The sequence below is a fragment of the Orcinus orca genome, chromosome 2, assembly GCF_937001465.1.
Source record: "Orcinus orca chromosome 2, mOrcOrc1.1, whole genome shotgun sequence".
NCBI classification, from domain to species: Eukaryota; Metazoa; Chordata; class Mammalia; order Artiodactyla; family Delphinidae; genus Orcinus; species Orcinus orca.
This window is the reverse complement of record NC_064560.1, coordinates 77,280,245-77,294,582: the sequence shown is the minus strand read 5'-3', so window position 1 is coordinate 77,294,582 and position 14,338 is coordinate 77,280,245. Positions and strand designations below refer to the sequence as shown.

Here is a 14,338-nt window from a genome sequence, read left to right as displayed (position 1 = left end):
CTAGAATTCTAACACTTAGTAGGGTAAATTGTATTGATTCTGATTGTTTTTAATTTAATGATTTTGACTCTCAATGAACTTTATCTTAGTGTATGACTTTTGAGAAATTATAAAATAAAGAAATGCCTGTGTTCAATTTATTCATTTTAGAATCAGAAAAGCCTTTCAAATGAGCATCTTACCTAATTTATATTTCATAAAGAACCACTAGAATCTGAGTTATTTAATACTGTGACTAACTGTATTCTCAGAATAACACTTCCTTATATTTGCAGCATTTATGTATTTTTATGTCCTGTTCCTTAAATATATTTACAAGTTGTTATTTTTGGAAAATCTTAGAGTTTTGGAAAGTGCAAAAGTGCTGGCAGTTAGCTTAGATTTGGAATACATGGCATTAAACATAACTGAAGAACAGAGTGACTTCACACACTGAAAGATTAAAGATATTTTCTGGGGGAGAGTTATAAATTTGCCTTTCTCACAATTATTCTGTTAAAAATGATTGTAAACAACTCAGTGTCACAAAAGATGTGGAAATAATAGTACACTGCCCATCATGTTCTTGCTGGTTTTACTTTAAATCTTGAACATCTCCCCCTGGGTGTTCTCATAGCCAAGAGGCAGCCGCCTCCTGAGAAAACCAGATGCTGCCATCTTAAAACCAGGACTGTGCTTGCTTTTGCACCCCTATTCCGCCCAGGCGTCATTAGTGCCAGCCTCACCTCTTGGAGTGGGCACACTGCGGCAGAGACAGACACGATCCCAATAATGAAATCTCACATGTGCGTGGGTGCAGGAGGCAGTGCCCTGCACCAGTGTCCACGCCCCAGACCCGTTCTCAGGTCTGCAGACCCCAGGGTCCCTTGCTACTGACAAGGCGGCTTCTTGTCCAGAAAGGGAACTTCCTAAAACGCCCAAATGTACACTGCAATTAGGTAAGTGTTTAATTCTAATTAATCCAATTTTACTCTGACTTTCCTTCCCGTAGCGATGAATTACAGATTTTAAAAAGTAGCCTCACAAGCTAGCTTCTTTCTAAAGCGAGGAGCAGATGCGGACACAGAGGCCTGCGTGGAGAACTGCGGGAAGACTGAGGCCAGGCCAGTAAGGTGCTCAGGGCTGGCCCTGAAACAGGAAAGCTCTCAGAGAAACGGCCTCCGGCGGCTGCCTGCTGACACGCCCTTTCCATCTCAGCTCTGAAAAGAGGGACCGGTGCTTATTACAAGAGGCATCGATATTCTCCCGCAGGCTACCAAGAAACTTCATCGGAAATATGGCCTATCCCAAACCTGGCCCAGCCGCGGGCCCGGAGCCCTCCCCCTCCGCTGAGCCGGCCCGAGGCGAGGGCGCATTTGGTGAGAGTCTGGCGGCCTCTACCGGAGCGCCTCTGCAGAGGAACGTTCCCCAAAGCCGGAGACGACATGTGGCGCTCGGGCGAGGTGAGAGCGAGCGCGCGAGTGCACTGGGGACGCGGGGGGGTGGGGGGGCGGAATCTCTGCAGCAGGGCAGAGCGCGGCCTCGGTCGCGGAGCGGAGCCGCAGGGCGGCGGCGGGAGCGCGGGGGGCACCGGAGCCTTTCGGCCCGGGAGGACTGGGGAAGTTCGCGCTGGCGGCATGGGGCGGTGACGCCGCACTGGCCTTCCGCTCTTGCCAGCCGGTTGAGAGCAGGCGGAGGAGGAGGAGGATGCATCCTCGCCGACGGCTTGCCTTCCCGGGCCGGCGCGCAGGGTAAGCCCGGGCGCGCGGGACCGGGGAAGTGGGGTAAGAAGCTGCGGGCGAGGTCGAGAGGACGGGCGGCCCCGGCTCGGTCCGCACCCCTATCCTCGGGGCTGCCTGGCTTGGGAAGGCAGGTGGAGACAGGCGGGGAGCCACGGGCGGCCGGGAGCGCAAACTTTCCCCCGGCGACTGCGGAGGCATAGACAGCGCGGGAGGTCAGGGGGGTCCAGAGCGGCGCAGCCCCGCGGGACGGGGCACCAGGGTTCAGTGCCCACGGGCTCGCCGGTAGGAATTGGGGCGTGGGGCATCCGCCGCCGTCACTGGAGCCGACGGGCGAGATCGCCCATCCGGAGGGCCCCGTCGGCCCCGGGCCTTCGAGGCGCGCAGCGTCCAGGAGCTTCCTGCAGGGTGGGCGCCGGCTCGGCGGCGGGGGGCGCGGGCGGGTCGCGCGGGCTGCTCGGGACGGGGGACACCAAGCCGGCACTGCACCGCGCGCTCCTCTCCGAGAAAGAAAGCGACGCCCGGCAGGACGCTCCGCTCGGACCCCGGGCAGGAGCCGGGCAGGTCTGCTGGGGCCAGAAGCTAGCCGGGGAGGGTCGGCGAGCGTTTGGCGCTGGGCGCGCCGCTGCGGACCGGGCAGGAGGCCGACCCTGCCGAGCCGCGGGCACCAAGCCGGCGGAGGCTTAGCCTCCGCAGTGCCGCCCCCGCGCCCACCAGCTCCCGCGAGCCCCCGCGGCGGTCCCGGGACCGTGGGAGCGCAGCCTCTCTTTGGGGGTCCCGGCTCTGGGCTGAGGGCAGCAGGAGGCGCCGCCCCGGTTTCCCGCATGCAGCGTCGCCTGCTCGCCGCCGGGACTCTGGCCCGGGTTTGGCTACAAGCCCCAGGACGCGCCCAGGAGACCCCCGCCCTGCCTTTCTCCACTCGAGGGCCTTGGATTCTGAGGTGGAAGTACCTGTTGTGTGTTTCCCTTTTCCGGAGTTGGCCTGGGGTCGCCTCGGGAAAATGTTTCTTTTGAACATGCAGTGCTCCTATAGGATGTGCATCTATTTGCGTTATGCGCATATTGAGAAGTATATGCCTTCGCTAAGGTTAGTTGCAGAGCCCAGGGATTGTGCCTGCTTGAATTTCAAATGCATTAATTAGGGCCCAGCACAGAGCCCAGAGCCAGGAGACTTTCCCAAATGCAGTGATTATTAAGTTCTACAGTCATGGGGACAGATTGCTGAGAAAGTGGCAACCCTCCCTTATAAGCAGTTCTTATATTATCTTGATCTTGTAGAAGACCTGTTTCTTAAATGTGCCTTTCCCTCCCTCTTTTCACATACTTTCTCTCAGCACCTTGCAGAACAAGGAGTAGCTTGCTGACTTTGAACGCGTGGCAAATATTTCAGAAAGGTAAAAGTATTCCACTTGTGGATTTGACAGATGCAAAATACAGTTAGATAACTTCAGGCATTGAATCTAATAATAGGACTAATGGGTCATTTGATAACATGGTAAAAATAAAACAAAGTATTTGAGGCATGGGAAAAAATTAATTAGGGGAATGATTCTGCACCTTGAGTAAAAGTGAAAATTAAGCCTACTGTAATTTCCTTTTATGCCCCAATAAAAAGGCCAGTGAACACAGATAACTCCTGATGTGGAGCCGTGCTGCACAAGCACAGCCAGGCTCCTTTCTTTCTGAACTGTGTGTGTTAGCAGTGTGATTTGATTCCAGGAACTGCGTCACAGAAACATTCATGTTTATATATTTTTCCCCCTTTCAGCTTCAAGATCAAGGTTGAGAAAGGAACAGTTATTCTTCCAAATTCATCTGCTTCAGCTATTATTCTTATTGGGAATGGACAATGGAATGTTCTCTAGCTTTATCATGATCAAAAACCTCCTTCTGTTTTGTATTTCCATGAACTTAGCCAGTCACTTTGGGTAAGTTATCATCTATGCTTTGATTTTACGATTTTCGGGGCACAAGTGCCTTTCAGAAACTTTGCTGAGCAGTATATTAGCAAACCCTCGCTGGCCACCTTTGCAGTCCCACACCCTTGAACTTGTTGTAAATAAATAAAAGAGTCCTTGCCCTACCCCACACTTTATTCCTGAGCAAGGCACTTGGAATAAAGACACTTTATTCCTTTATTCCAAGTGTGGGGTTTCTGAAGTGAGTCAGAGAAAAGAGGCAGATTATGTTTTCAAAAGTGGAAGAAGATGGTTTCAGAGTCGGCTGTGTTTCCTCCCACTCAGGTTAAAGCACGATTCAGAAGTTGACCTGCATAAAGGACATTTATTGCTTGTTAGACAAGGCAATGATCAGCATTCTGATTGCCCTCCTTGGTGCCATTATGCAAAGGAATTTGCCTTTAAATCCAGGCCCACACTAGGTGGCACTGACAAGGACTTGCAGTGGTCCTGGCTTGAGCCATAGGGCTTGAACTGTGGCCATCTGAATGCAGAGGCAGATACCAGAAACTACATGTGCCTGAAGATCTGCAGGACACCCAGGCATTTGGCGTTATCAGTTCCTTTCCTCTTCTTCCCCAAATTGTTCTGGCTGATCAAAAGGATTGTCACTTGAAGTTGGTGGAGTATAATTAAGAAGTTAAATTTTAGGACAAAAGTCGCCAAGCACCCCTTCTGTGAAAATCAGCTGTGAAGGTTGCACTTGTGTGAAACATGGAGGGATCTTCAGGGCACAGTGAATCTGCAACAGATCCCTACTAGTTGGCGGGAAGGAGGACCCTTCCAAGTCCATGACCTTCTCTCTTTGTCCTCTGGACATTTTCTGTTCTTTTGACATTCCCAGGTGTGTACAGAGGAGGAAACAGAGAGAGAGAGAGAGGCTTGTGACCATCCCCAGGTGTGTGGCTGGTACATGACGGCAGTGGGGCTGTGTACCAGGTCCGTCAGGGACTAGTCCAGCCCTCAGCACCGTGAGGAATGTGCACATTAACCATGCCTGTAGGACATGCCTCTTAGCCACTCAGGGTATTCCCTTGGGAAAGAGCATTAGTTGTTATTCTTGCCTTGCTGCTTGTCTTGAGTGGTTATTTCCCTACCTGTGCCTTTGGTTTCCTTATCTGTTCAGTGAATGTCTTCCTTTCCAAGGGCTCTCCCTGCTGCTAAACCTTATAGGATTTAACCATGATGTTCCTACATATATCTGCATGAGAAGTGTGTTTAGAAGTGAAATCATACACAATATTTAAATTTCCAAGTTAATACATTAGGTAGTTAATTTGCTTACTATATATACCGCATATATTTAGCAGTATTTCAGATGTAAGAAATAGGCTAGGATTGAGAACATGTATTTTTTCCTAAGATTTTGGTCAGATATATTTTTGTGAATCTGCATTCTGTAGTCACGAAGGTATTATACTATGGTGGATGAAAGTCTGAAATATGAAGGAATGTGCATACCGAGTTTAGCCATTAGAAGCAGCTATACTTTATTTCTTATTTAATTTGATGACTTTCTGAGGTCATCTTCAAAACAGAGATATATCTGTTAGTTTCTGGAAGCTAATACAGAGCAAGTGGTAGAATACCCCTCAATCTCCCTAGAGAATTAGCTGTTGGAGAAGTTTTGAATCTGTTAGATATAAGGTCAATAGTCCATCCCAAAACGATACCTACTGACTGCAGAAAATGCGTGAGACACAGAATAGTATGTGAAAAAGAAAAACATCCTTAATTCCACCACACAGAAACAATCATTCTTCATATTTTGGTGTGTTTTCTTCCCCTTGCTTCTATGCCTAGCTTTATACAGTTGGGATCATACTGTGCCTTCAGTTTTGTGTTTTTGTGCTTTCTTCATGCCAATACTTTGTTACTACAAACTCTTTGAAATGTATGATTTAAAATGGATGAATATTATTACAGTGCATAAATGATTCATCATAGGCTACTTCCCTAATTTGGGGTGTTTACATTGTTTCCGATTGTGCTGTTATTGCATTTTCCTGCAGTGAACATATTTGGCTTACAATTGTTTTAAGTATTTGAGATCATTTCTATTAGAAGATCTTCCTGTAAGTGGGATTTTACGTCAGCTCCCCTGAGTACTTTTAGCTCTTGGTCCTACATGTCCAGTTGCTTCTGAGGACCAGGATCTGCAGCAAAGCAGGAAGCCCAGCAGGGTGTGGTTTTCAACAGAAGACATCTTGACATCTGGGGGCACAAGTCCCTATTTATTTCCCTTCTTATACAAGGCTCCTTTCACTTGCTTATTACTATAAATGAACTTAAGAATAATTTTGTCAAATTGCAAAGAAAGTTTCAGAACACTTATTTGGCTTAAAACCTTGACAAAATAATAGCTATCGCAATATGGAGTGCCTATTTGTTATGTTGTCTGTTTTAGATAAACCCTAGGAGGAGCCTTATGAGCTAAGCATCATTAGCCCTGTCTTATGGTCGGGAAGGCAAGAGTAAAGGATGGCTAACTGGGGAAGTTCGCCAAGCCGGTCATGCTGGAGTTCCGTCCTCAGCCCTCCTCAGAGTGAACCTGCCTGGTGGTCCCCTCTTGATTTCACGTGGTTTGCAGGGAAGGTCTAAGTCAGACTGATCTATAGAGGAAGGAGACGTAATTTTGAAAGGTATTCTCTGCATTGGAGTAGAGAGAGTTTTCTGTTCTGAAATTACAGGAAAAAAGTGTTTGGGTAAGCTCTGTTATTTCCCACAAAGAAAGAGTTTATGTGATTTGGTTCTAAAGAAAGGTGAACGGGGAAGCATGTAAGGCCTTAATTTGAACATTGTGGGACAAGAGAAATACTGATGCCTGTAAATACATAAAGGAAACCAGACAACTTGTGGAGGATTAGGAGGGTGACAGGAAACCAGTCAGGGAGCAGAAGGAAAGAGGCAAGTACACGTGTGCTTTTGTGCAGTACAAAGTTATACCCAGTATTTGTGAAAAGCATGTGGATTTGGCAATCAGGAAATTTATAAATGTGATATGTAAAATGTATTTTACTGTGATTATATAAGATAATGTGAAATTGTTTTGAAAATATATGAGTCTCATTTCTTCTCCTTCTTCTCCCTTTTATTTTCTAAATTTGATCAGAGCCACCAGTAGCTCATTTTCAGTAGCCTTTGTAATTCTTCTGTTAGTTTTAAGTTATATAACAGAGCATGAGTCAAGTGTATAACAGAACAGAGGCCTATTTGACTGTCAGCCTTATGCAATGTCACGTTTAGAGACATGGTTTAATTTGAGGCATTATAATTATTTTAATGAGACCAGTAATCAAATGTACATGGTAAAAAAAAAAAACTAGCACAGAAATAATAACAATGTCTGAACCAATGTAATGTCAAAATACATAATATTAAATTTAATCTGGAATTAGTTTATCATCATTTGAAAAATCACACTTTATCAGACTTGATTGACCAGTGATAATTGTAAGATAAATTTGAGAATTATCAACTCAATAAGGTAAAATCTGATTCCATTCATTTAATAGTATTAAATATTTTTTAGAGGTTTATCTATTGGAAAATTAAAAATGCATTAGAATTTTATCACATGGGAACTACAATTCAAATAGACTTTGGAAAACAGTATTTTATAATTGGCAATTATAGGCAGATTCTTGTAGAAGTAGCTTAAGGACAGGAACAGATAAGGTTCTTCTTTATCTGTCTACGCAGGTGTGCTAACCAGGACCTTTGGTTTCATGAAGAGGGCTTTTTCATACACGTTCTCAAGGACAGTTCTCTTCTTTTAACCAGAGCAGAAAGTATACTCTCTCTGAGTCATTTAAGTACTCACAATGTCTTTTTAAATGGCAAGTTCTCTCTTGTGAATCCCCAGATGGCAAGTTCTTCTTGCCTGTAGCTGCTGGTTCACAAGACCCAGGAAAAAAGTCATTGTAACAATTGTAAAAACACAGAGAAGTGCTGTGAAGCAGTTAGGACACACACAGGTGAGGGGGCGTCTAAGTGGAGGCTGCAGAGATGGCCAGAGATCTCACATATAGTAAACATTTTAGGTGTCTAAGATCCTGCTACAGAGTAACGCCCAATATTTTTTAAGGCACCAAAAGAAAATACTTCCAAATTACACACTTTGTAGAAGAAACTCTTAGCAGGTTTATCATGCCAACAGGCAGTGAGCTAAGACAAAGCTTAGAAGGACAGTCAGCCAGAGTCGACCCAGCCAGCCCTGTCTGGCCATTAGCTCCAAGATGAGTCACTGGCTTGGTTCAAGGGGAGAAGGAGAATGTGGGCTTTTGGATTTTTATAAAGGTGCAATTGCATAACATGCATATTTTAATTGGTGTGAAATTTCAAAGGAAAATATTAGAATCAAAAGTAGAAAAATCTTATCATAGAACTATGGTGGCAGGAAAAATAATTATCAGTGTTTACATGAGTATTTCTCCTTCATTTCCAGAATGCATTTTCAAAAAAATGTACTGTTTAATTTTCACAAAACCCTCACTTTTTAGGTGAAAAGAGCTCAGGTGATAGAACACAGAGAAACATGTCTAAGTTTCATCATTGGAAAGTAAAAAAGTCAGGATCCATCTCTAGGCTCAGGGCCTGGGCTAGCACCCTCCATGCAGGACCTTTTCCAGAATGTCTGGATATTTAAGGTGCAACGAAAAGGGATAGAATGGGGGAAAATCTATACTTTGAAATGTCCTAACCTAGAACTCAAATAACACTGCTCTAAAGATAGTTGGTTTATCGTAGCCTGAATAAAATCAAATACAAAATATGTACTATGAAATATAATGTTATAGAGAGGGAACCATATTATAGGAAAATTAAGATATACTATGAAACTGGCTTTAGCAGTTCATTGAAAATTCTGTTTTATTTGTATTTATTTAACAATTTATTTCAAGGTCAAAAGGCAAACCTAAACATAAATGAAACCCAGGACAAGTTCATTTTCAGTTTTAACAACAACAGATAAAATTGGGCCATCACTCTATAATCAATTTGGTTCCTATTTCAGGGATGTAGGTGTCATTTTGACAGAGGACAGTGAAGCTTCTCTGTGTGGCAGCAGAATTACTAAGCCTGCCTGCAACTCAGTTTCCTAATCTCCAGGTGGAGTTAATAATGGATCCTATGTCACAGGGTTGATGAGAAGGATAAATTGCTGAATGAGTGCTAAATGCTGAAACATGGCCAGGTAGGAAGGGAGTGCTAAGTCCAGGCTAGCTATCCTGGGTGTTATGACCAGGAGACCCTGAGGTTTACCAGACCCATGAGGTGGGCACAGCAAAGTCATGTCAGCAGAGTCTCCCTTGCCATGTGAGGGAGCACATTCACAGTCACAGGTTCTGGGGATCAGCATGTGGGCATCCTGCAGTATGGTGCCCTGTGGCTGCATCAGTGTTTATTGAGTCCTTTCTACGTGCCAGACAGTGTTCTAGGTGCTGAGACTCTGTGGTGGGCAGGGTAGAGCATGCCTTCCAGGAGGACTCCTTCTAGTGTGCAGTAAACACATACTTATCAGTTGGGTCACAAGGATTGCTGAGAAGAGTGATCAGAGTAAGAGGTAGTGAGTGTGCTGGAAAGAAGTGCTCAAGCAGATGTCTAAAGAAAGTGAGCATGTGAGCAGTGCCCTTCATGGAGATGATTGGACAGGTGAGAGAAGCAGCAGATACAGGATGATGAGGAAGCAGTGTGAGGAAAGGGAAGGTTGGTGGGAGGCAGGACCAGAGAAGCAGTTGGGAGGGTCAGATCATGAAGGACCTTGTAGGCCACGCTAGGTAGTATCAGGACGAGCAGTTGGCTGTTGAAGAGTGAAATATGAGCCCATTGAGATGTGACCGTAAAATGACAAACGTTAAAGCTGACTCTGGCTGCCGAGTGGAGAATACACTAAGAGTCTAAGGTGGGCAGGCTTAGTAAAGGAGGGACCAGGGAGGAAGTTAAGAGGCAAATGCAACGACCCAGGGGAGGGGCATTTCGGTCAGCAGGGTCTGTTGATGGGCTGATGTGAACGTGAAAGAAGAGGAGTCAGGGATGATCTCCCCAGTGCTTGACCTGAAAACATGATGGGTTCAATTGGCTGTTGTTGAGCTGGTGGGGACAGTAGGAGAAGAGGCTGTAGAGAATCATGAGTGCAGTCTTGGACCTGTGAGATGCTTAGTAGATATCAAAGTGGCCAGGCAGGCCATTGGACATACAGGTCCGGAGTCAGAGAGAAAGAGGTTGGGGATGGAGACATGAACTTGAGAGAGACATTTAAAGCCATTAGATTGAATGAGATCAATCAGACATTGAGTGTCTGAAAAAGGGTCCCTGGACAGCCCTGGAACACACCAGGGTTTAAGGTCAGGAAGGTAAGAAGCGGGCAAGCAAGACTGAGGAGAAGAGGCCAGTGAAGATAAGAAGAAAGAGAGTCATGTCCTGCGACTGAGCGGAGAAGTGTTGTAAGAAGGGGATGTGGTCAGCTGAGGGCTGAGACTGGACCTTTGGGTTTGGCAGTGTGGAGGAGCAGCCAGAAGAGGGCTTTCACTGGGAGGCAGTTGGGCAAAGCCCGAGTGGAGTGGGGCAAGAGAAGGGCAGAGAGACAGCAGAGACCTTTGAGCAGAAAACTCCAGTGAGTTTTGAGGAGAAGAGAGGCTAAGGATGGAACAATAACTGGGATGGGATATAGGGTGAATGAAAGACTTTTAAAAGACCTGATGTAATTACTGATAGGAATGGTTGGGGGGAGGGAGACCCGTGTGTGATAAGCACCAGTATGATTCATGTGCTTTATAATCATATATGTGGGGCACCCAGTGTGGCTGCGGGGAGGGAAGGGGCTGAGTCTAGAGAAGTGGGCAGAGTCAGATGAAGGAGGTGTGGCCTGCAAGACCAGGACCTGGGTTGCACCTTGCAGGTGGTAGGATTCTGAACCAGGCTGCAGTGGTTGGGGACAGGAGTGGAGCGTCTACATGGAGGGTGGCAGACAGGGGTAGGGTGGACTTAAGCACTGTCTAGGGAGCTGACAGGCAGGACCAGGGGCACCTTTGACAGGGGCACCATCTAAGAGTTCTGGCATAATGTTTTATGGCCATGAATTTATCCACATAAAGCACACATGTCAATCCATGTTTTCCACCATAAGAGGGAACAACTCTTATTTGGAAACTTGGGGTTGACTTTCATGTCTGGCTATATCCACCATGCTTTTTTAAAAAAAATTTTACATATTTTTTAACATGGTTAGCTAAAGTGGCGTGCAATGGAAATTTGAAGAAAACATCACAAAACCATGCCATTTAGAGGTACTTATTTAGTGAGCTTAAAGTAACAAGCAAATAAACTGAAGATACATTTATCAGAAGTAATTAAATACTGAAGAAAAAATGCAGAAAGAAATGCAATTCAAGAAAACAGATAAGCTGCTGCTTAAAAGCAATTCTGTTCCAGTCCCAAAGTAAGTTCACATTAAAGCTGGTCTGCAGATGCAATTACCTATCCTATTTTATGGAAATCAAAAAATGGCTGTCAGCATAAGCAGAGATAACATCACAAGAAATGTGTCACACATTGCCATCAATAGCACCATTTGTGGTATGAGACAAAAGATTTTTCTTCCACAGAAATGATGACATAGCTTGAACTTGAACTTGAACTTGAACCCTTTACTGAAATAAGGAGACCTCATCAGGCATCACTTGGTAAAATGAAGCACCTTTAAAGATGGACTCTACCTCATAGTGTTATTATTACTAGTAGAGATTGTAATACTGATAGAAAAGATACATTGGAGTAAAATTTCCTCAAAAAGAAAAAGACTCTTAGATTTGACTACCAGTACAACTCTTTGCTCACTCCTCTTTCAGAGTAATGCATGGATTCTACTGCAGGTTTCACCCTGTGTTCGTAACTGATTTTGGAGACAGTTCTCTTGGGATCCCTGCCCTGCTGTATTCAGACTCCTCCCTCCCCATTCCTCCCCGACTCCCCGTCAGAAACCCTGCTGATGGCCTCATCCATCCTGCCTCTACCCCCTGCCATCACCTGAGCAATGGGTCTCTACGCCTCCAGTCTTTCCTCTTCTAAGTCCATCATCCCCAAGGTGCCCGGGGGCCACAAGGAAAGAAAATGCCCCTGTTAAGATGCTCTGAGTTTCCCACCACCTTCAGGCTAGATCCTAGAGGTGGAGCTTTTCACATGAATACGCCATGATTTGAGCCACACACATGGCTCTTCTCACCAGAGTTCAACTTACCCTCTGCAAATATCAGTATTTCTTTTCTTTTTTAAAATTTTTATTGGAGTATAGTTGATTTACAATGTTGTGTTAGTTTCTGCTGTACAACAAAGTGAATCAGTTATAAATATACATATATCCACTCTTTTAGATTCTTTTCCCATATAGTTCATTACAGAGTATTGAGTAGAGTTCCCTGTTCTATAGAGTAGGTCCTTATTAGTTATCTGTTTTATATATAATAATGTGTATATGTCAATACTAATCTCCCAATTTTTAGTGCCACTGCTCACAACCCCTTCCTTTAGCTTGAGACCTGATCTTCATGCTTGAAAGCTTAGGTCTGCTTTCCCCTCCTCTGACCCCATACAAAGCTTGATCCCTCCCCTTTGGGTACATAGAATGCCCTGCATATTGCAAAGATTCCTGCACCAACCATGTTCTACAGAAATTCTCTGGGAACATGGCCTATTCTTTTAGATGCAGTCATGTTCCCTAGGTTGGGGATGCCACCTTTCTCATTGACACCACCAGTTCTCACCACAATACCAAGCACATGGCTGATGTCCACAATACCTTTGTTGAGCTGAGCTGCTGGGGTAAGCACTGGGCCCAACCCGATAGCCTCTCTGAAGACGTGACAGAGAAGAGACACTCTCTGGGGTCATTTGGAGTCACTCTGGCAGTTGGCTCACCTTTCTGTTTCCAATCTAGACAGGCTTAGAACAGTACCTCTCCCCCATGGCTGCACATGAAGATCACTTGGGGACATTATAAAAATACGAGTGCTTATTCCTCCTGGGTGAATTAAAGCCGAGTCTCTAGGGCCTAGAAACCCCTAGAAACCCGGAAGAGGCTAATGCAGAAGTCACAGAATCAAACGCCTTGAAGAGACCAGATGTAAGACCACGGGGACAGGTGGGAAATTTGTACAATTGCTAGAGTTGACCCTTTCTAAAGTCATTTACATTTATTGTTCTGAAAACTCTGCTGGTGAAATAAACCCATTAGTGGACCACGTTTCATGGCTATCTGTTCCCCACTCCACCTCATCAGAAATCTCTGAAAGACCCAGGACCTCAAGCCTGGCAGGGGCCACTCATAGCATTTTAGGAAGCCCTTCCACCCCCTGAGCATCTTGTTCCACCCATATCACTGCCCATGTCACAACCACCACCTTCCTTCTTCAGTCTGGAATATGGGGCTCAGAGTTCAAGCTTAGGGATCGAGTCCTTGTGCCTTTTGTATAGACCTGTACCTGAGTAGGAAGATATAAAAAATGAGGATGTTTTAACATGTGTGGTTAGGTCTACATTTCCTTTATGATCCCTTTTCTGGAACATCAATCTGAAAATATTGCAACTGTTTCATAAACTAAATGTGTTTGTAGAAAACTGGCAGTAACTATAAGGAAATAGTTCGTATTTTCAGAGAACCTAGTTCATTAATCCTGATACTGAAGGGGAAATCACCAAATTTTTCAAGCATTTCTACTTTATCTAAGGTCATTCTCAGAAATAACGAATCTAGTCTCAGCTCACAAAATCTGCTCCCCCTGAGATCAGAGCCTTCAGCTTATCCTGGAAGCAGCTGTGTACTCACAGCTTACCTGAGGGCCGGCAGAGCTCTTTGGTTTTACTCAGAACAGTGAAGATGCAAGCTGGAGCCTGCTTTCTGTACCTTAGAGGGCTGAGGGCATCTTGTGTTTCCACCTGGAGGACTCGTGGATTTGCTCACTGTGTGGAATTGCTCACCGAAGGCACAGCCCACTCTGTGTGTGTTATTTTGTTTTCCTAGCTCAAATGGAACAAAGCAAGCTGAAGTCACTCTGTATATTAGAAGCAGTCTGTAAAGATTGTACAGCTTGATATGCATGAGCAAGTTCACCAGACCTCTCTGAGAGTCTCCTGTATCCTGGCACGTCATTTGCTTTCAGTGGTAAGGGAAGGGCCTTCCTCTCCGTAGCAGTGAAGACAGTGCATTTTGTAACAATGAGCTGCAGATGAATGGTTTTTGAGGAGGATCTATGGACTGAGGAGGACTTCCCAGTTGTTCATGAGAGGAACCTCTACTCCTGCCCCAACAGGCATTTTTAGGACTTTTTTAGAAACCGTTTCGTACCTCCTAGGGCCTACCTTCAGTAAAAATAGAGAAGAAATCACTGCAAATCCCCAGCCACGGCCTCTCTAAAAAAAAAAAAAAAAAAGTCCACAGATAAATAGAAGAAGCAGTTACAGCAAAAGATGGCAGATATTGAAATTCCTGCAAGAAAAGTGTAATTATGTGTAAATGGGTGTAGATATATTTGAACTCTTTGGCCAAAAAGTGGAAGAAGAGCTTTGGAAGTCTTAGACATTGCATGCTATCCCATTGCTTTTGGCAATGATTTGGGTATTTGTGAAGCAGGATTCAGAGCCATGTGGAATGGTGTTTGTCTGAGTC

At 45.1% G+C, this 14,338-nt stretch overlaps 1 protein-coding gene across 4 annotated transcripts in view; it reads left to right on the top strand.

Annotated features, from left to right (window-relative positions):
* The first annotated feature begins 691 nt into the window (after positions 1–691).
* The window catches only part of GABRA5 (gamma-aminobutyric acid type A receptor subunit alpha5), a 103,509-nt gene continuing 89,862 nt past the window's right edge, over positions 692–14,338 (top strand). Inside the window, exons 1-4 of one of the 4 annotated variants that reach the window (XM_004271639.3) lie at positions 693–938; positions 1,252–1,442; positions 3,052–3,111; positions 3,486–3,645. In XM_004271639.3, coding sequence (XP_004271687.2) covers positions 922–938; positions 1,252–1,442; positions 3,052–3,111; positions 3,486–3,645 — 428 coding nt within the window. In that variant the 5' untranslated portion in view covers positions 693–921. Of the gene's footprint in view, positions 939–1,251; positions 1,443–1,497; positions 1,731–3,051; positions 3,112–3,485; positions 3,646–14,338 lie in introns of those variants that run through there. The other 3 variants (XM_033431417.2, XM_004271640.2, XM_004271641.2) reach the window with 3 other exon arrangements.